Below are 20,273 nucleotides of genomic sequence, written 5' to 3'. Positions count from 1 at the left end.
TGTTTATCTGATGTGACCTGGGAGTTTTCTTGCGAACTCACTCCAGGCTATGGGCTCGAGTTGAAAGGGAGGCACTTCCGGGTGCCATATTCTCATCAGCAAAAGGTTCCATGGATGCGGAAGCTAGAGCTCGGGTCACCAAGTGCACATATGGTGTACAATTTGAGAGACACTGGAGACGTAGCCCAGCAGTGATGGCTTACCTGGCAAGCTCCAGGTCCTAGGTACAATCTCCTATTCTCTGGGGTTATATATTTAAAATCTAGGAGAGATTCTGAACTAAATTTATTTGTCCCTGTTTCTCTTAACCTATCATAGAAATCACGTGGTATGTAGCATGATACACTAATAGTTAAGATGTCTCCATACTTCTCCTCTGTGTTCTACACTGTAACCTTAGTGATTGCAAGAACTTATTGAATGACTGAATAAATGGTTCAGTGAATAAGTGAGTGAATGAATGAATGAGAAGAAGGTTCTTAAACTCATATAGTGTTCATCATGGAAGACAAAGCCATACAGTTTTTATTTGAATGTAAAAGCTTTTTCATAGCAATGGCTACAGGGAAAGAAAGGGAAGGCAATGCAGATGAGAAATATTTGACATTTCCTGTGCCAGATAGAATTTTCACACCTTTTAGTTTTTCCTCCTGTCAAGCCACCTAAATGGGGCAGACATTTAAGAAGAGAAGTGAATAAATGGGGTCTCCATCTGTGCTAGTATTTTGGCTTGTCAGACTTTAAATCGCAGTGCTCTTTCAGGACTTATCTGGGGGATATCAGACCTCTTCAGAGCCCTGACTATCACCTAACTCCTATTTGTGACCAGTAGAGTAGGTCCCTCTGGCCTGCCAGTGTCAAGCCAACTTCATTCCCTGAATGGAAAGATCCCCCTTCCCAGTCAGCCAAGTCTTTGCAGAGCACCTGTTGTTTTCCTGGGCACCACCAACAGCAGAAGTCAGTCAACTCAAAAGAACCATTAACACTTCCTGTTTAAGAGGGGACAGGGGACAACCCACAAAAAAGCAGGCTCATATCAAAGGATTATTAAAGATAGTAGTAGCTTCTTAGATTTTCCAGAAGTACACACCAAATATTATTTCTTAAATTGTCCATGGTCTTCTGTATACAAATTCCAGCATAACTTCCCTATCTATGGATTCTGATAACATGACAGGTGTTCACTGAATGCATTTGAATAAATGATATTAAAGCAGAATATTAATCATGAGTTAACAGTGTAGAATGACTTTCAATCCTTTGTCACTTGGGGATGTTGAATTCCATTCCTCTAACAACCTGGCTGATGACACTCTGCAGCGTAATCTTCTCATGCATTATAATTGGAGGTCCCTCATGGGTGACTTAGACACAAGGACTTTAGTGAATCCTCAAGGCCTGAGTCTCTGCTGTCTTTATCATCGACTTTCCTTCATGTCTTGAGCAGCCTGGTACCCAAGACATATGCCGAGGTGAAAAAGCTTTTTGATCTCCGACAGGTAATGACATCCCTGGCTTTTCTTTTCTCCTCTGTGCCATTCAGAAGTGACTCAATCTCCATTTCTCCAGCTCCATTACCCAGTTCACACGTGTACTGGGAAAAATAGTGGGTAGTCTTGGAAATAAACTCAGTGCAGAATAAGTCCAGGGAAAGAGTGTGACAAAGTTAAGCCAGTTTCTTTCAGAGCCCTGGCCTTCGAGGCCCATTGGGAGCCCTGGACATTCACTGTGCTTGGTGACATCACTAGGCCACATTGTGGCTCTGGCATTCTCTCAGCTGTGGTGTCTCTATGTAGAGCCAACTTTATTGACCAAAGGAAGAAGTCCCACTGGGCTATGGATGGGTCATGATGTGATGGGGAGGCAAATGCTTTCCTTCCCATTTGTCAGTGGGAAACCTATTGATCAGATGGGTCCCCAGGACAGCAGATATGCACCTGTCCCCTGGCCTGCCCTCCCCCCATCACCACTGGCCAGAGACCTCACCTGGCAGAGTCCAACCTCCACCCCCACTTCCTGACTCAGAAGACATCAGTGCTTCCAGAAGCACTTGGTTCATCTACAGATGACTTCAGTGAGGAGCCTCCACGTATATGTCCTGTAGGACCTTTAGTAGCCTCCTCCAATGGATCCAATCTGCTGGGACTCCTGGAGCAACAACTTTAGAACCTCAGATAGTAGTGACTTTATCTACATCTGCCACCCAAAACCTTCCTTAAGGCCACTGGTCTTTGCTGGTACTCATAGCTTCAAACAAAATCTGGAAAAAATCCCTGATCTCCCCCAGGCCATCTGGAAGCTGGAGTGCTGTGGGATTCAGCAGACTACTTTCCAACAGTCTTGCCTGAAAGTGGGTTGAAGGAGCTCAGCGGTGACTAGCTGTGACAGGGACTACTGAAGGATAAAACACAAACTCTCCATCCTCACGCCTCTGGCTCACTTCATCCCCGTGTTATCAGAATCATCCCCAACTCTGTTGTATTTCTGATGCCAAAGAAATATCTATACACATTGTCAAGTCCTAGATTTGACATGCTCTTATGGGATCTCAGCTCCGATACAGTTTTTGAGGAAAAATGAAAATGGTGCCAAGAAAGATGTCCTCAGCTGACATCAGAACAAATTAACTCCTTGTCCCTGGGGACAACAGTCCAGCACTACATCTGAGCAACATCCCACTCGGCCATGTTGCGTGAGTCTGCATTAACCAGTAAGCATTTTAAATGGCGTGTGAGGACTAATACACAGGATTCAATTCATTTCCTTATTAGATCATGCATATGGAGAGTTTATTTAGGGTCAGGGACTGTTCTAGAGCCTGGAATTACAATGAGTGCAACAGGAAAAATCACTGGGAGAAGGGAAGGAGGGCAGAAAAAAAGGAAACTGAAAAGAAAATGATGTGTAGTATTAGCAGGTCTCACCTCGTGGAGAGAAAAATCCAGTAAAGCAGAGGAAGTCGTTAGCAGGGCAGTCACAGTTTTCCCTCGACACATCGGGGTAGGCCTAGGAGTCTGGCTGACACAAATGCGGGAGACTGTCTTAGTTACCCAGGGCATTCTTGGGCAGAGAAGAGGATGCTTGGGCAAAAACAACCTGGTGGGTTCTGGCAACTTCTAGGTGGTCTCCCAGGGCAACTAGGCATTAGAGGAAGAACAAGGAGAAGAGGTGGGTTCAGACTCTCTTCCCTCCCTGGCTCTCAATGTAAGGTTTCGTTCTGATGCCCATTTCCTTTGTCTTCCTGTTATGAAACCATAGTCCAAGTTCTTGGCCATTTTCTAGTAGACATTTCTTATAAAGCCCCTCTCTTATCCCAGCTATACACTTATGTTGAGTCCTAATTCAACCAAATTCTGTGTCTTCCCTTGGCCTGTCTGTCAATGCACTCATGATGTGGCTTCCATCCGGGCACCAAATTCGTATGCCATGTTTACATATACAAGCTTTCCTCCCACCTTCAGGGTGCACACTGTACTCATGGGCATCGATACCTTTGCTCATGATAGCCTGCTGCTCTGGTGTCTTCCACAAGCCAACAGTCAATCACGACAAGTGTGTAAAGGTTAATCCTTCAGTGATGAACACTGATGTGTAAGTGTAAGCCAAATAAACCCTTTCCTCCCCAACTGTTTTTTTTGGTCATGGTGTCTCAGTGCAGCAATAGAAGAAACGCTAACTAAGACATCAATGATGATAATGACACGCAGAGTCAATAGTTTGAAAGCACTGTGTGGGTGGAAGGCAGTGTCAATAACAGGAGGGGTAAGAGAAGAGGAAAGCTCAGGATAGGTAAAGAGGGTCTCTGTAGAATTTCCATCAGCACGCAGACTGCAGTCAGAAGCCACCATCTTTTCTCCTGAGGACCTAGAAGGGCTGAGTGGCATTTGGGCATTGATTCTCTTTGTTATTCAAATGTAGAACCAGAAGTAATGGGATGAATTATTTATACTGCGGGATTGTCACACTCTGAAGATACAAAGCCCCCAGGTCCCTCATGGCAAGCAGGATAGCCTTGTGCAGAGTGTCCAGTCTGCAGTTCTGCAAGGTCATAGCTCTGGTTTGCACTGATCTGCACATGCTGATGGGACAGGCAGAAGGAAAAGAGCCATTTTCTGGGCTGGTCTTTACACTAAAGATGCTTTCTCTGCCCTGTTAGCTCAGTAGAGCCGCTCTCCCTGTGACCAAAGCTAACTGTGCTTAATTTTCTGTTAACTTCCAGAGGACAGGTGACTGGTGACAGGCCACTGAGCTAGAGGTCCATGGGTCCCAACAGCAGCCTGGACCACAGAGGCCACCTGCATTGAGGAGATTTGGAGTGTTGTCTCCAGTACTTCACTTTCCAGTGACCCCAAACACTTCACAAATGGCTCCACTCTCACTTCAGGATGCTAATCGGGTTAGAGGGGAGTGTGCAAACAGCACCCCTACCCTCTACCACTCCAAACTCCACTACCCTCTCTGCAGCTTCTTCAGTCTGCCCCCTCCAGGAAGCCTTCCAGGAATCCTGACCTGGTGACGGCTGTTCTCATTCGGAATTTTTATGGTCACAGTAGATCTGCGGTCTCCTGCGTTCAGTGTGCGGCATGCACCGTGCTTCGTGGTTATGGAGGGTAGAATAACATTGTGAACCTTTCTGTTGCTGAGATAAAACGGCTGATCAAGGCAACTTATAGACGGATTTCTTTGGTTATGGTTCCAAAGAGTTAGAGCGCATAATGCAAGGCAGAAGAACCACAAGCCCAAGGCGGAGAAAGAAGGAATTGGACTGGCAGGTGGAATTTTTACCTCTGAAGCCTACCCTCCATGGCATGCTTCAGGCAGGCCAGGCTCCTAAACCTCCCTGAAATAACAGGATTAAGTATTTAAATGGGGGATATTCTCATTCAAGCCACAGCAAAACATGCCTAAAGCCTCACATTGTTTACACACACACACACACACACACACACACACACACACACACACCTGCCCTGCCACAGTTCCCATCAAAGCTCAGAGATCAGATCTTTTCCAGCTCCTGCCTCTCAGTTCGGTCCTCCCAGCCTGGTGTAATGTGCTGGCTCTAGAGGACTCTTTCTCACATCAAGCCTGGTTTTGTCTTTCTGACAGAGTCCTCCCAGGGCACCACGACAATGGTCGTGATGATAATGACAGCAGTAGCCATGTTAACAGTAAGGGCACATCCGTATGCTTATCTCGTGCCAGACCCTCTACCGCTAGACGGCCCACTCGAGAGAACTAGCTGAATACTCACTCACACTTGGTGCACAGGGTACACTCCACAAGTCCGGGAACCGCGGCACAGAGCTGGACATGTCCTCAGGTAGAGGCCCCCCTGTTTATCATACCTCAATACAGCAGTTCTCTACCTTCCTAAAGCCGCGACCCTTTAATACAGTTCCTCATGCTGTGATGACCCCAACCATAAAATTATTTGTATTGCTATTGCAGAACTGTAATTTTGGTACTGTTATGAATTGTAATGTATAAATCTGTGTTTTCTGGTTGTCTTAGACAAACCTGTGAAAGGGTTGTTTAACCCCCAAGGGGTTGCTACCCATAGGTTGAGAGCCAGGGTCTTAGAGTGAGGCCTCTAAACTCTACTGTATAGATGTCAGTTCCCTTTGGGAGTTGTTAGGCAATGCATCTCCCTTCATCATATCGGCCTTCAGCCTTATCTATAAGGCTCGAGCAAAGGAGAGGATACTGCTGGTCAGTTAGTTTGCTGGGTTTTTCTCGCTCTCTTGGCACCAAGTGGGTGTGGCTAGTATGTCTATACTGTGACCGTCTAGACACTGCTTTCCTTCTTCTGTCCAAGTGGACAGCTCTTCTGTGTCACCCCCTGACTTGCCGTTTGCAATGTGCTCCCACAAGGCCCAGCTTCCCCGGGGCTCCTGTCACTTTGTGCATTGCCCTGAGTCACCAGTCTGGGCCTTTTAATTGGCCAGTTCCTGGGCCTCTTGTATGCCCCACATGTTCTTTGGATACCCAGTTCTTCTTATTCAGGTCTCAGCTCAAATGCTGCTTTCTCAGAGAGGCCTTTTGATGACAGGCAATCAAAGTCATTCTGTATCATTACCGGGTTTCTCTTGTCGTGGAATGCTTTATTTTCACCGTCTGAAACCAGGAACTCCTTGCTGGGAAGCTACCCCGGTGCTGAAGAGCTCAAAGCAGGAAATGCTTTATTGTATTGCAGTGTCTTGGGGATCAGACATCTGGGTAAAACTTGGCTGTGTGTGTCTTCTATTTTATGTGGCAAGGGTAAAGTCACCTGATCTTCACCTGGAGGCTAAGCTGAAAATGGCTGGGCTTGAGGGTCCAAAATGGCTTTATTGGGATCTCTGATACGCTGGCCAATCCCTTTGGGGGTCACTTCCCTTCAATCACTACAGCCTTGAATCAGGAAGAGGGAACATAGGGATATGATGTGACTGGCAAAATCTGTGTGGCTAACTTTAGCCTGCCACATATTTAAAACACATACATGCATGTATATGTGAGTCTTTATACATACATGCATGTCTGTACCTATGTATGCTTGTATAAATATTACCCACCACTTCTCTTTGACGTGAGCTTCTTGATCTCATTTGGCAGTGCCGCATCCTCTGCACCTAGAACCCTGTCTATGCAGAATAAACACTTCCTGATTACAATATAAATGAAAGAATGGGGGGCTGGAGAGATGGCTCAGAGGTTAAGAGCATTGCCTGCTCTTCCAAAGGTCCTGAGTTCAATTCCCAGCAACCACATGGTGGCTCACAACCATCTGTAATGGGGCCTGATGCCCTCTTCTGGTCTGCTGGCATACAAACAAACAGAATATTGTATTCATAATAAAAAAATAAATAAATATTTTAAAAAAATGAAAGAATGTGTGCCAGGAGAAGTGAATGGCAGAACAAATAAACACTTGGATGAACACTTACATTTCTGAATCTCCTGGGAGGTCAGCTCCTGGAAATAGGGCCTGATTCCTTTGTCTTTTCTTTATAACTTAATTAATACAATCCTCTCCACTAATAGGTGCTTGGTAAATATTTGCCAAATGAACTGATGTATTCTAATTATCATAATAGAAGTTGGGGTGGTAATTGCCAGTATATACAAAGGTGTTAAATGAGTGTGGATATTATTAGCGGATAAAAAGAGAAAGCCCCGCACTTAGGAAAATCAACGTGCATATTTATTTGACTGTAAGAAAACAAACTGGACTAGACAGTACCCCTTCCCTTGTTCCTTTTTTTTTTTTTTCATTGCCTCAAGCTCTATAACAGACTCTTTCCTGAGGTGGTGGCAGCCAAACAGCCCCAGGGACCCATTTGGGGTAAGAGTGAGGACCTTCTCACCCTCAGTCCCTGTGTGACTGACAACCAAGGCAAATTCACTTTAAGGTCATTAAGATGGAGGCTGAGATGTGGATGTGAAAGGTTTCAGGGTGCCGATTCTGATGCACGCTTTCCAGGAAGAACAAGTGAGATTATATCTCTTAACATTCTGCTTTGGTGTTACCATATGTGCTATGAGCCTACAGTGATTGCCAGGAGCAAGCCTTGGATCCAGCAGAGAGGGTGGGAACAAGTAACCCTGACACCAGGAAAGGAAGGATAGCCTCCCAGGTGACCCCACCTAAGAGCATATGAACTCACTTCCCAGGACGCCAGGGCAAAATAACTCTTGGCTGCATCCCGGCTGGCCATGGAAAATCTCAGCCTGTCCTTCTCTTTCACACAGCTTTGAGCTATATTCTTGACTCTTCGGGACTTTGGTGTCTTCTTTTGTGAAATGGGCCCAATCCCTAAGGAGCCTCCTCTTCTTTATTGCCATCTCACTAGCTGGATCTGTGTTTCAGCAACCCCAGTCTGGGTGGAGCCTAGAGAGACTGAACTGAAGGAAGTGTTACAGTGACCAATGGTGATCGTAAGGAATGCTGGTTTGTTTTAATTCACTAGTTTAAAATCAGAAAGTTTTTAAATTAAATTGTTATTGGGGTCATAATTTTTTAAGTTATTTGTCAAGGTCCTACCTGTTCTAATTTAGATTCTTCATGGTACACTTATTATTCTTCCACCATACCCCAATGACCATCAACTCTCGTGGAGGTTAAACAGTAAGGCCTTGCACCTTGGGGTGTGTTTTATCACAAGGGCATTTATCGAAATATAGAGGCATTTTGGAGTTTTCCTTTGCGTCGTCTCCATGGGTCTCCTTAAGCATATTGTTCCCTGTGAATGTGAATTTTAGTTAGGTTCAGGGCCCAATGACAGTCCTGAAGAGGTGTTTGATTTAAGCTCACTCTCAAGCTAAACAAGAACTTTCAAAGGAGAAGGCAAGCTTATGGATACATCCGCTCTGGCTAATTCTGAGCCCATGTCCTCCCTGTTGGCCCCTGGACTGGCCTAGTTTTAGGGGCAGATTAGAGAATAAGACTTGAGTCTGAGGGAACACTGCCTCACACAGGGCAGTTTTAGGTACTGGAACTTTGCTGCCCCAGAAGCAGCTAACAGTTTCGAGTTTCATGCAGTATTAAGTACTTTCCTATTTATTATCTAATAAAATAATATTTTCAGAAATAAATGGAACGTTGCAAGACTGAAGAACTTGCCCATGTTCATGTTCCTGTAACAGGCATGAACCAGGGCTTAATTCAATCCCAACTGCCTCAAGCTAAACTCTGTTCTGAGGACGGTCCCCTCCATCCTTCCCATTGCAGTCTAGGTTTGTTTGTCGGGTTATGTGCTCACGAAGATGCCTTAAACGGTCCAAGTCTTGTTCCATTATTATCTAATTTGTTTTTTAAATAGCTTTAATTCATTTCCAGATACTTCATCCCAGTTGGTGGCTTGCCTTTTCATGGTCATAACTGCATCTTTTGAGGAGAAGTTCTGAATCTTGAGGAACTTTAATTTATCTTTATTCCCTCTGCTGATGGGTTGTACACATAACGTATAGGCTTCGTCTAATTCTAGGCTACAAAAATGGTCTCATATAGCTCCTCCTGAAATTTTTACAACTCCGAGGTAATTGCTATTGATCTTGGGAGGTGAGGGATAAGGTTTGCTCTGTACAGGAACATCTAATTATCTTCAGAGCATTTGTTGAGGCTAGCTTATCTCCATTGAACGGCCTTCGCCTGTGTTTGCGCATGTCTGTGGGCAGCCACTCCATTCTGCCCACCTTCCCCTTCAGCTTCTTTGCACCAGTGCTGTGATGGCCTGGAGCTCTTCAGTGTGTCTTCACATGCTCCAATGATGCCCTTCTCCTTGAAAATGGCGTCTGCTATTCTAGGTCTGTATTTTTTTATGTTTGATTTAGCGATGGATGTGATTGTAAAACAGCATAGAGAACTTAAAAGATCATTTCAAATATAAAGAGCATGGTACAAAGTACCATGGCTTGTAACTCCATCAGGAAGTAGGAACATTGGGCACAGAATTCCAGTTAGTTAATCAAAAATTATCCCATGTACCTTGCATACCTTGTTTTAAAAAATACTTAGATGATAATAATTTATCTTAAATCTGAATTGGATGTAGTTCCAGTATCAACAGTACTTCAGAAACTGATATGGAACAATGTCTTAGTCAACGTTTGTATCTATTGTCATTGTCCCAGCCAAATGCAGATTTACAGATGATGGAGTTTATTTGACTACACTGGCTGCTACCTCCCATGCTAGCTTTGAGTTTGGGGAAGGGATTTCTTCAGACTTATGGGGAGTTCTATTTTACAGTAATGTGTGAAGTGTTCTGGTATCTGTCTCTTTTATTAAAGCGTAACCTTGTTTACTGTAAGTTCACTGTCTGCCGGGCACAGTGAGGGGTCACTCTTAATTAGGCCAGAGAAACACTGATGATAGTGGCCACCGCTGCCACTGGGTGCTGTTGAGAAAATTACCCTCCCTGGGCCCTGTTTCATCATTTGTCCAACGAGAGGTTTAAGCTTTGAGTGGACAACTCAACTCTAAAGTCCTCTGATTCTTCTTATATCTTTATTTGCTTAAAAATTGTAACCTTTTTTTAAAAAAAAAACAAACAGAGGATATTAATGATATAAATCATGCTGATCACAAAAGGCAACTTTTCCAGTTGGGAAGTCTGGTCTTTTGAGGTCCCTACATACCCCATGACCACAGTGTGGCTCTTTGACTCTGCTCTTACCTGTGACCAACACAACAACTCGGTTGCTGCAATGGCACCTTGCGCAATGCTAATCTATAGCCCTGGAAGCCCTCACATTACAAGAATGGCCACTGAGCCTGGGGTGTTTTAAAAGCTCAGTGATCCCCCAGGTTGATGGGCTAGGTTTTCAAACACAGCTCCACGATAACAGTACAGTATTGAAACCAAGAGGGACTTAAACTTCTTCACTGTCCTGAGTAATCCAAGGCACAGTTTTATGCCCATATTCTGTGTCATCTTAGCTATATTCACAGGGCAAGAATATTAAACAACCTGCTGCTTATCAGCAAACAAAATTAAAATGTATATGAGTTTAAAACAACATAGGAGCCATTACTGAGCACCTATGGTCTTAGCTTGCTTTCCATTGCTATGGTAAAGACCCTGACCAAGGACCATGTGGGCAAGTAGGGAATTCTTCGGCTTATATGTCCCAATTATGGTCCATCAATGAGGGAAACCAAGGCAGAAACTCCTGGAGGCAGGAACTGGAAGACAAACCAGGGAGGAGTGCTACTTACTGGCTTCTTCTCCATTGCTTTTCCATGTTTGTTTGTTTTCTTTATAAAAACCCAGGACCCCCTGTGCAAGGGTGGCACTGCCCACAGCGAACTAGGCCCTCCCGCATTAATTACTAACCAAGAAAATACCTTACAGACCTGCCTACAGGGCAATCTGTTTGTGTCACGCTACCCTATTGTGTAGCGGGTACTGCCAAGCATGTCTCTCGCATTGTGTGAAGTCTGTCACAGTCTTAAAAGCTGGGCACCGCCCTCTCTTTCTTTTGGAGGAAGACATGTGGCACATTTTCTGTTAATGACCAGAGTCATGAAATAGTAAGTGGCAAAGCTGGTCTTCATGTCTGTTTCAACCTCAAGCTTAAACTAGTAATGAGCACATCAAAGACTAGTTCTCAGTACTCATTTCGGGAGGCGTCGAATTTATGGGATGAGCCGGAGCCCTCAAAACCAGAATAAAAGTACTGATGGATCACTTTGGGGTCAATTTGATAGAAGGGGGAATTCACAGGAGGTTTCCCAAAGCAGTTGCTGTGAGCTATATTTTGAAATGAAGGGCATGAATAGCCCCAAAGAGAAAGGTGAGTTTCTGTGAAAGAGATGGACTCCGTGAAGCTGTGAAAATACAAATGACCAAATTATGTGCTCTGGAAGCAACATTAAGACCTATCTCACTGCAGGGTAATAAAACTGATGTCATAGGGATAGAATCCAAGAAATTTCAGTTCTGGTGCTAGGTGATGGAGATACACTCTCGGAATTTAAGTACGAGAAGAACATGGTTAAAATGACATGGGGTTTGCAAGTTATCCAGCAGCCGGTATCAGATCAGTGGAATTTTGAGTGTTTTGAAGGTCAAGAGCAAAATCTCTTAGCAAAATGTACTTGATATTCAAACACTATCTTCATGAATATAATGCTGTGTGACCTTAATTGTACAATGACAGTGTATTAAGAGGCCTAGGAGGAGATTTTAGATAATTTTTGGAAATAAAGCTGGCTAATCTACCATGGTCAAACTGGATCAAACCACTTTCAGGCCCATCACCGCTGGTATTGTGCTGTGTGCAAAGAAGGAACACACAGGGTTATGGATTAAACTCGGGGTTGGGCGAGTAGAAATCTTTTAACAATACGTCTTAAACTGAGTTGAATTAAAGTCCACTTCCAGAAGGCAATTACTGCTCCTGCATGAGGACTAATGTGTTTGGTGAATTAGAGCTGGTTCCTTCCCATTATAAACTCACTAATGCTGACTTGATGTCTCTTCACATTTTTCTAAAGCATTTCTTCCTTTCCCTGTCTCTGTCTGTCTGTCTGTCTCTCTCTCTCTCTGTCTTTCTCTCTCCAGTTCCAGAGACCTAATGACTTTTCACCCCCTTTCCGCTTTGGGACTGTGCCCAATGGCAGCACAGAGAGGAATATCCGCAATAACTATGCAGAAATGCATGCCTACATGGGAAAGTTCAACCAAAGGGGTGTAGATGATGCATTGCTCTCCCTGAAAACGGGGTAAGAATGGCCTCCGAGCTCAGAGTGATATGTTTCTCCCATCCATTAGACACAGATTGAACTGGTACCATAATCATTAAATCAAACACTGCTGCCAAGTTAAATTTGACAGTGCCATCCCAACCATTGTACAAAAGTGCTTATTCTGTTCCTTACTTCTGTGTTACCATCCTGCAAATTGTTTTCTGCTTGCATGAATGTGACCACGGAGTAGAAATGAAACCCATGGACGTGTAGAGGGAAGAATCAAGGAGAGAGCTCATGTATGTTACACATGGGAAGGAAAAGCCTATTCTGGGATCCACGGACAAGGGAGAAATAAAAGAAGAAGCATGCAAAAGTTTTTAGATGACAACAGCTAAGAGTGTGTTGGCTGAGCTCCAATCCCAGCTTTGGTTATCCTTCCTCATTGCCCGTCTCTGTGCCTCTGCTGCACACAAATTGTAGATGGACTGTCACGGAGCTCACCGGGTACACTTGTCCTTTTGTTTGAAAGCCATCAACACTGGGCATTGGAAATGTTGAGATTTGGAGGCTAATGGGTCACACTGCTGTTTCCCTTCATTCTGTGATGACTACCAGCCTGTGGACCTTGTTCGGTCACCCTTGCACCACAAGGTCTTCAAACACCATCTAGATGTGTGGATGCTTAAAATACTGTAAGATGCAATCTTGCTGCTCTAAACAAAGTCACAAGAGACTTCAGAAGATGAGGTCTGAAGCCAGGGTAGGGGAACTCTGGGTAGTTCAAACCGTGGGACACCCATAGCTCCCAGTTACACCAGATGTTTGGCAAGCCACCAATCAATATTTTTTAATAAGATGCATTTTATAAAATGTCCTGTGACTTTCATGTCAGAAAGGACTTGCTTTTTTTTTTTCTTAAAGAAGCACAAAGATCTCCAACTTATAAATGTTTGGCCGGGGCTGGCTGGGCCGGGGGCTGCATGTTCTGCTTCGTTTTGGGCCTGTCACTTGCATGGCTTCATCCGAGCTGCTTCCTCTGTCTTTAATGTATGGACATGTTGGTTTGAAACAATCTGCATGCCTTCCTGCTCTTAGCCAGAATCTTTTCTCTATGTAACCCGTCTTCACAAAGCTCCATGTCTCACACCATGTTCGTATAGGTTTAGGAATTTGAATGATCTTGCTGATTCTGTATGTCATCTTCTCCTGCAGTGTTTTCCATTCGCTTCCCCACAAGCTTGGGCTGTCATTCACCACTAGGGCCCCTCAAAGCAAGGTCTTATAAGACAAGACAATAGTGAAACCTTTCTGACCACCAAAATAGCCATGCATCTCCTGAAGCATGTCCACCTACACTTTCCCCCACTCTGGACTGTAATGAACTGAGAAATGAAAAACATTATATAAATCTTACCCATGCTATTTGTTATCATTGTGGTGCTTACTTTTCATTATTTCTGTTATTATTTTTATTGATTGCTTTTTACTCCTTCTCCTTTTCAGACACAGCTTATGAGTTGGCCTCGGGCCCAACTTATATTCTTATCATTCCTAGTGGGAGGGGAAAAATAAATGACTCTTTTGAACCTGAAGTCCCATCAAGAGCAACAGCCTGGGACACAGGCATTAGGCTCTGACAATAGGCCAACATGAGCCTAACTGGGAGCCAGGCCTCCACGTAGCTTCTGGAACTGCACCACTCATACTAATGGCCCAATAGGTAGTTCTGTTGTGTAATTTCCTCCTTGGTATTTGTTGGTTCCTTTCTTTTCTGTGCAGGAAGCTTGATGCTTTCATCTACGATGCAGCAGTGCTCAACTACATGGCCGGAAGAGATGAAGGCTGCAAGCTGGTGACCATTGGCAGCGGCAAGGTCTTTGCATCCACTGGCTATGGCATTGCTATCCAGAAAGATTCCGGGTGGAAGCGCCAGGTGGACCTTGCTATTCTGCAGCTGTTTGGAGACGGTGAGTTAAAGAGAGGGGAAATGTTCACTTGGCCTCAAACCATGGCCATTCTGAAATAGCAACCTTTCTTCTCGGGGTATTCAAAACAGCTTGTCACAGGATATGATAAGAGCCCTTTTTAGACTGGTAGGACCGCCATAACCAATGACATGGATGGAGTGGCATAAACAGTAGGGTTCATCGTGTTGAAATTCTGGGCACTATAGCTAGCTTCACTTGAAAGTGGTAAAGGAGAATCCTCATGCTTCTCTATAGCATGAATCCTAACTGCTCTCAAAAATAAAAACCCAGAGTCAGATATCAGGACAAATGCTGAAAGATCAGAGAAGTGAAGGAGCCAGCCACTAGAGAGATTTTTTTTTTTTACCTCTACTGAGTCCTCAGACTGAAGGGGGCAAGATCCTGTCTCCACGAACCTACAGACTAAATGTGCTGAGCTCCTGTCTCCTCCCGCCTTATAGTCCTCTCTCTGCCCAGTCATGTCTCTTCCTGTCTCCACATCCCGAGTGCCCCTTTAGGTGAGCCACCACCACCTGACTCTGTTTCTGTTTGAGAGTGGCTCAATCTAGTGTAGCCCAGGGTGGTCTTGAACTCACAGAGATCCATCTGTGTCTGCCTCCTCAGTGCTGGGATTAAAGGTGTGCACCACCACTGCCTGTCCTCTATGGCTCCTTAGTGTGGCTATCTCTGCATTCCAATCTTCAGGCAAGCTTTATTTGTTACAGCACAAACAAAATACCAGCACACTTGTCACATGTCTTTTGATGCCTTGTGGTTCTGCTTGGTCTTCCTTGACCTGTGAAGGCACCACTTAGGTCTCTACTTTCATTCTTCCTGGGTATGTGTTTCTGTTTGATGTTCATCTCTCTCTGAATTTGTTCTTTTCTTAAGGCCAGTCATATGAGATTAGGGGCCCACTGTGTTCCAGTGTGACCTCACTATGATAAATTACATCTTCAATGACCCTATTTCCAAATACATCTACATCCATAGCTACCAGTAGTTATTGTTGACTGAGGTTTTCTGTCCTGCCCAGTTCCCACAGTCGCTGAGTCCCAAAGAAGCACAGAAGTCTACATTAGTTTTAAACTGATTGGCCTAGTAGCTCAGACTTCTTATTAACTCATATAACTTATATTAGCCTATTATTCTTGTCTATGTTAGCCACGTGGCTCGGTACCTTATTTAGGATGGCAGTTACATCTTGCTTCTTCTGTGACTAGGTCAGGACTGCAGACCAAGCTTTCCTCTTCCCAGAATTCTCTTGTTCTTGTTGATCCACCTCTACTTCCTGTCTGGTTGTCCTGCCTCTACTTCCTGCCTGGCTACTGGCCAATCAGTGTTTATTTAAAATATAATTGACAGAATGTAGACCATTGTTCCACAGCACTTCACCCTCTTTAAAAAAAACAAACAAACAAAAAACAAACAAACAAAAAAAAAACAAGAACTCTGAGTCTAATATCCTTTGTTTAGCTTTTCTCCTGACCATTTTCCATAGTCCATTTCATAGTTTTCCAGGCTACTTTCTACTGGTTAGGGGTGCTGATAATCTTATGGGGACCTAAAGAAAATTTAGAATTATGATCAAGTCCTGACTGGAGTATGCTGTGAGGCTTTATCATCCTAGGCAGCAGTCTTGAATTTGTTCTGGATGTAGAACTCAGATATCTGGGCCATCCACTTCTATCTGAGATTCCCCAGGTGGTCTTCCTTGATCAAACCTGATTTTTCTTAACTCAAAATGAATCCATAGCCTCTCATTTTTTTTGTGAAAATAAAAGCAAAACCTCTTCTCCAAAGTAACATATCCTTTATTCAATTTTGAAGTCAAGGCATTTACAAAATATTTATGTTTTATTAATCCAGTAGCATTTATATTTAAATGTCTTTTAACAGTTGTTTCTCCTTCCTCAGCATTCAAACAATTCAAAGAGAAAATAATAACATACAGTATCCATACTCTCTGTGTGTTTTCTATCTTTACATGGCTTTATTTTAAACTCTATTTCTTTTATTTTTAATTTTTGACTTTTTGAGACAGGGTTTCTCTATGTATCTTTGTCCTGGAACCCACTCTGTAGACCAAGCTATCCTTGAACTCACAGAGATCTACCTGCCTCTGCCTCCCAAATCCTGAGATTAAAGGTATATGCCACCACACCCAACTACTCTGTTTATTTCTTATTTTAAGGACCTTAACCTTTTTCTTTTCTTTCCCAAGTCTGCATATATTTTTAACACACTGTAAAACATTTAGAGGTTTTCTCCATCTTTGAATCTCTCTTTACTATCTCTGTCTCTTTTTCTGACCACATGAGTCTTTAATTTGCTAAGCAATATGGAGAGGATTAAAGCCGTGGCTTTGATGGCTAGATCCAGCCCATTCTTTAGCTTTCTGAGATTCTAGCCTCATGGCAGAGGTACAGGCTGTATCCATGTTTATTGCCACAACTCTTTGGCATTGCAGTGTCCCTGCCACCAAGCAAGGTGTGACAGTGTGTCCACAAACAACATTTAAATGCTCTGTAGCCAGACATCCTGCCTGAAAGAGTCAGAGTTTGTACTAGCAGGACAGTCCAGAAATCCAGCATTTTAAAACAATGTGGCTTTTTTCCTTCTATGGCTGAAAACCAAAAAGCACATGGTCAGCTTTTCATCAACTCCATTTAAGTGTTTCATGGCAGGACCTCTTAAAAGAGCTGCAAAGCTTTTCAGCTAAAGCTGAGTCAGGAAGCCTCTCTTAAATGAGCACTCTTGCCTCTAGCAAGCAGAACCCATCTGAGAAAATGTTGCTATCAATAAGCCATGCTTAACTCTATTCTTCTTTGTCCAGATTTACTTCCCAAGCTCTATAAGACTTTATGTGGATGTAGTTGTCCATGTGTTCATTTGTTGACTGAGGTTTTCTGTCCTGCCCAGTTCCCACAGTCATTAAGTCCCAAAGAAGCACACAGAAGTCTACATTAGCTATAAAGTGATTGGCCTAGTAGCTCAGAATTCTTATTAACTTGTATAACTTATATTAGCCTATTATTCTTGTCTATATTAGCCACGTGGCTCAGTACCTTATTCAGCAAGGCAGTCACATCTTGCTTCCTTTTGAGACTGGGTCAGGACTCCAGACCAAACTTTCCGCTTCCCAGGATTCTCCTGTTCTTTTTGACCTGCCTCTACTTCCTGTCTGGTTGTCCTGCCTTTACTTCCTGCCTGGTTACTGGCCAATCAGCGTTTATTTAAAGTATAATTGACAGACTACAGACTATTTTCCCATACCAAGGTATATATATAGCGCAACTGGTAACTTGTAAGTTCAATATATAAATCACAAGGGAACATACTTGCACTAGGTAAAAGATGAAGAAAGGGATTAAAGTAGCTGGTGACAGGGTACATTTGAAGATTGTGTGGTATAAGGAAGCCTTCAGGGATGCAGTAGGCTACAGTTAGATGCCTCAGATAGAACTCCATGTTTCTACTCTTAACAAAACTGTAGCCCAAAACTGTAGGGTGGTATTCTATATGTTCCCAGAGAAATGAGTATGTGGCTTTTTCCTCATCCTCCACTCTGCCCTGCCTTGATGGTCATGGCTGAAAAGGTGGAGGGAGATCTAGTTATCAGACAGTACTTTACTGTGTCTTTCCAGGGGTGGACTAAACACTGAGAAAGTTTGCTTCATTAAGCTACTATCTTTTGAATTTCTCTTCTCTTCCTTATGCAAAGCATCAACTCTTCCCATCAGTCCTCACACACAAACTAATCCAGATGCAGATGAGTCTCCCTCTGCAGGGTTCTCCAGCGCATCAGCCATGTGGGTTTATCAGTTATGACTGTAGGACCGTTGTTTGTCAGGGAAGACATCAGAGGCAAACCCAGAGGTGGGTTTCCAGATTACAACTGAATCTGGCTGCTGCAGTAGTTAGGAAAAGCATTGTTAATTCAAAGAAGGGAATAAAAATGAGTAGATTCCCATCATGAAGAGCAGGGGTTTGTAACTGGGGAGTTGGCAAACCATGTTGGAGTAACCACTAGTCATAGCCAAATAGCTCCTTAGTCTATAACCAAGTACATCAGTAGAGAGGTCTTCAGCTTTCACTGGGCCATGCAAAGTTCAGACTTTCATCCAAACCAGAATCCTCTGACCAGTATCCTTCATGAGACTTCTAGAATTTCATTTGTGTGAAATTAGTGACATTCTAGGATATACGCTTTATTTCATCTTCTTTTTTGTCTAAGAGTTTCTACTGACTAACGTCTACATGACTCCTCTTTTGCTTTTCATATTTTTCTCTATAAGAGATTGTGGGAGCCCATGTGACTCAGTTTCCATCTGGAGTCCATTCTGACTTATATGTCATTTGGGTTCAAGGTTGCCTGCTCTGCATTATCCAGTAACCTTGAGAGCTGTGAGAGAATTCTGATTTAGCCTGTGAGAAAAGAACACTCTATCTAGTAGACAGTCTACTGCTGATGACAAACCTCGGAAACATCAAGATAGAAAGTAAGGCTGCTCCCAAGCAGCAAACGCCAGTTAGTTAGGAGGTTGCTCACTCAAGGACAGAAATGATCTTGTTAGACACCGACTGACCATCTGTGCTGTGCTTTGTTCTGCTTTTGTATATATGCAAGTTCTGAAATAAACTCTGGGCTATCTGGCTCTTTCAGCATGATCAAACAGACCTCCTGATTCTATCCTCTATTTTCTGTCTCTGTTCCTTTCATCTGACATTTCCTCAGTCTTGACGACCCCCAATCCAGGAACCCTAGCTGACTTTGTAGGAGCTGGCTCCTTCAAGAGATCTGTAATTCTGAGAGACCATAGCAATTCAATCTCTCTCCAATCTCTTTCAACCTCTCCTTCCCCAATCTAATCTGCTCTGTATAAATCCCATTTTTTGCCCATTTGATTATGCTATCCCCACTGTTTATAAAATAAAGGACTGAGTATTTAACCTCAGAATGCATGCATTAGATTTTTATTAAGCTTTCTTGCTGAGCATCATTCTGTTTGAATTGTTTATTTATTTATTTGTTTATTTGTTATTTTTGCCTCTCCCTAAGCCCCTGTTTCCCACCTCTTCCCCTTTGATTATGCTAGTCCTGCAATCTGGAATGCTTTTATGTACAACATACATTAAAAATCCATTCCCACTCTCAAGTTCTCTCTCTTCTCTCTCTTTTTTTTCTCTCTCTCCATATTGACCACTTTGCCCACAAACTGTTGTTTCTAATTTGAACCCTTGTTCTTTGCATATCATATTGTGGGTAACACCGAACACTGAGATGCCAGTTTTCACGGGATAAAGGAGAGCCACAGGGAATTTCCATGGCCTTATATCGTCTATAGTTCATTCGTTATGATTTCACTGAATACAAGGGGTATACTGATGAGTTGAGATGTAATGATATTAATAAAAAGTATTCATTTTCTCTCTTGTTTGCATCTCTTTTTGTCATGTTTTGACCCCCTTCAACTCTCTTCCTGTTTTGTCTCCCCTTTTCTTTCCTCCCCCCGCTTTATCTGTTTCCTTCTGTGCCCTCTTTCCAGGGGAGATGGAAGAACTGGAAGCTCTCTGGCTCACTGGCATTTGCCACAACGAAAAGAACGAGGTTATGAGCAGCCAGCTGGACATCGACAACATGGCAGGCGTCTTCTATATGTTGGGGGCCGCCATGGCTCTCAGCCTCATCACCTTCATCTGTGAACATCTGTTCTATTGGCAGTTCCGGCATTGTTTCATGGGTGTCTGTTCTGGCAAGCCTGGCATGGTCTTCTCCATCAGCAGAGTAAGTGTTTTGACGTGGAAACCTAGAGCTTGTTGAGGACGGTTAAGCCTTGTTCTGTGCCAAGCAGAGAGACCCAAGAGAGTGCTCATTGCAGACTTATGTGGCTAAAGCATGAAGCCACATCATATGCTCATCCCCAGGAATCTGTGTGAGAGAAAGCTGAGCGTTTCTAAGACGGGTAGTGCTGTTTCCTTCCATTTGAGACTCAGATGTTCGATTCACAGTTTAAAAAAGGCGGATCTTGCAACACAGAAAATTTGAAATTTCCCCATTTTCTTTTTACATCACCATCAATTGATTCTGTATAGACTGCATTAATCACTTGATCCTTTAATAGGAA

At 43.5% G+C, this 20,273-nt stretch overlaps 1 protein-coding gene across 2 annotated transcripts in view; it reads left to right on the top strand.

The window, feature by feature from the left end:
- Positions 1-20,273, top strand: part of Grin2b (glutamate ionotropic receptor NMDA type subunit 2B) — a 461,714-nt gene that overhangs the window by 419,004 nt on the left and 22,437 nt on the right. For both annotated transcript variants that reach the window (XM_041632687.1, XM_041632695.1), the window contains exons 11-13: positions 12,051-12,211; positions 13,958-14,145; positions 19,695-19,933. In XM_041632687.1, the coding sequence (XP_041488621.1) occupies positions 12,051-12,211; positions 13,958-14,145; positions 19,695-19,933 (588 nt within the window). The remainder of the gene's footprint in view (positions 1-12,050; positions 12,212-13,957; positions 14,146-19,694; positions 19,934-20,273) is intronic.

This window comes from Microtus oregoni, unplaced genomic scaffold, assembly GCF_018167655.1.
Source record: "Microtus oregoni isolate MIOR12 unplaced genomic scaffold, Mior012 000002F_ref0000024, whole genome shotgun sequence".
Classification (NCBI taxonomy): Eukaryota; Metazoa; Chordata; class Mammalia; order Rodentia; family Cricetidae; genus Microtus; species Microtus oregoni.
The sequence above is the reverse complement of the archived record's forward strand: the minus strand, read 5'-3'. Positions and strand labels throughout refer to the sequence as shown.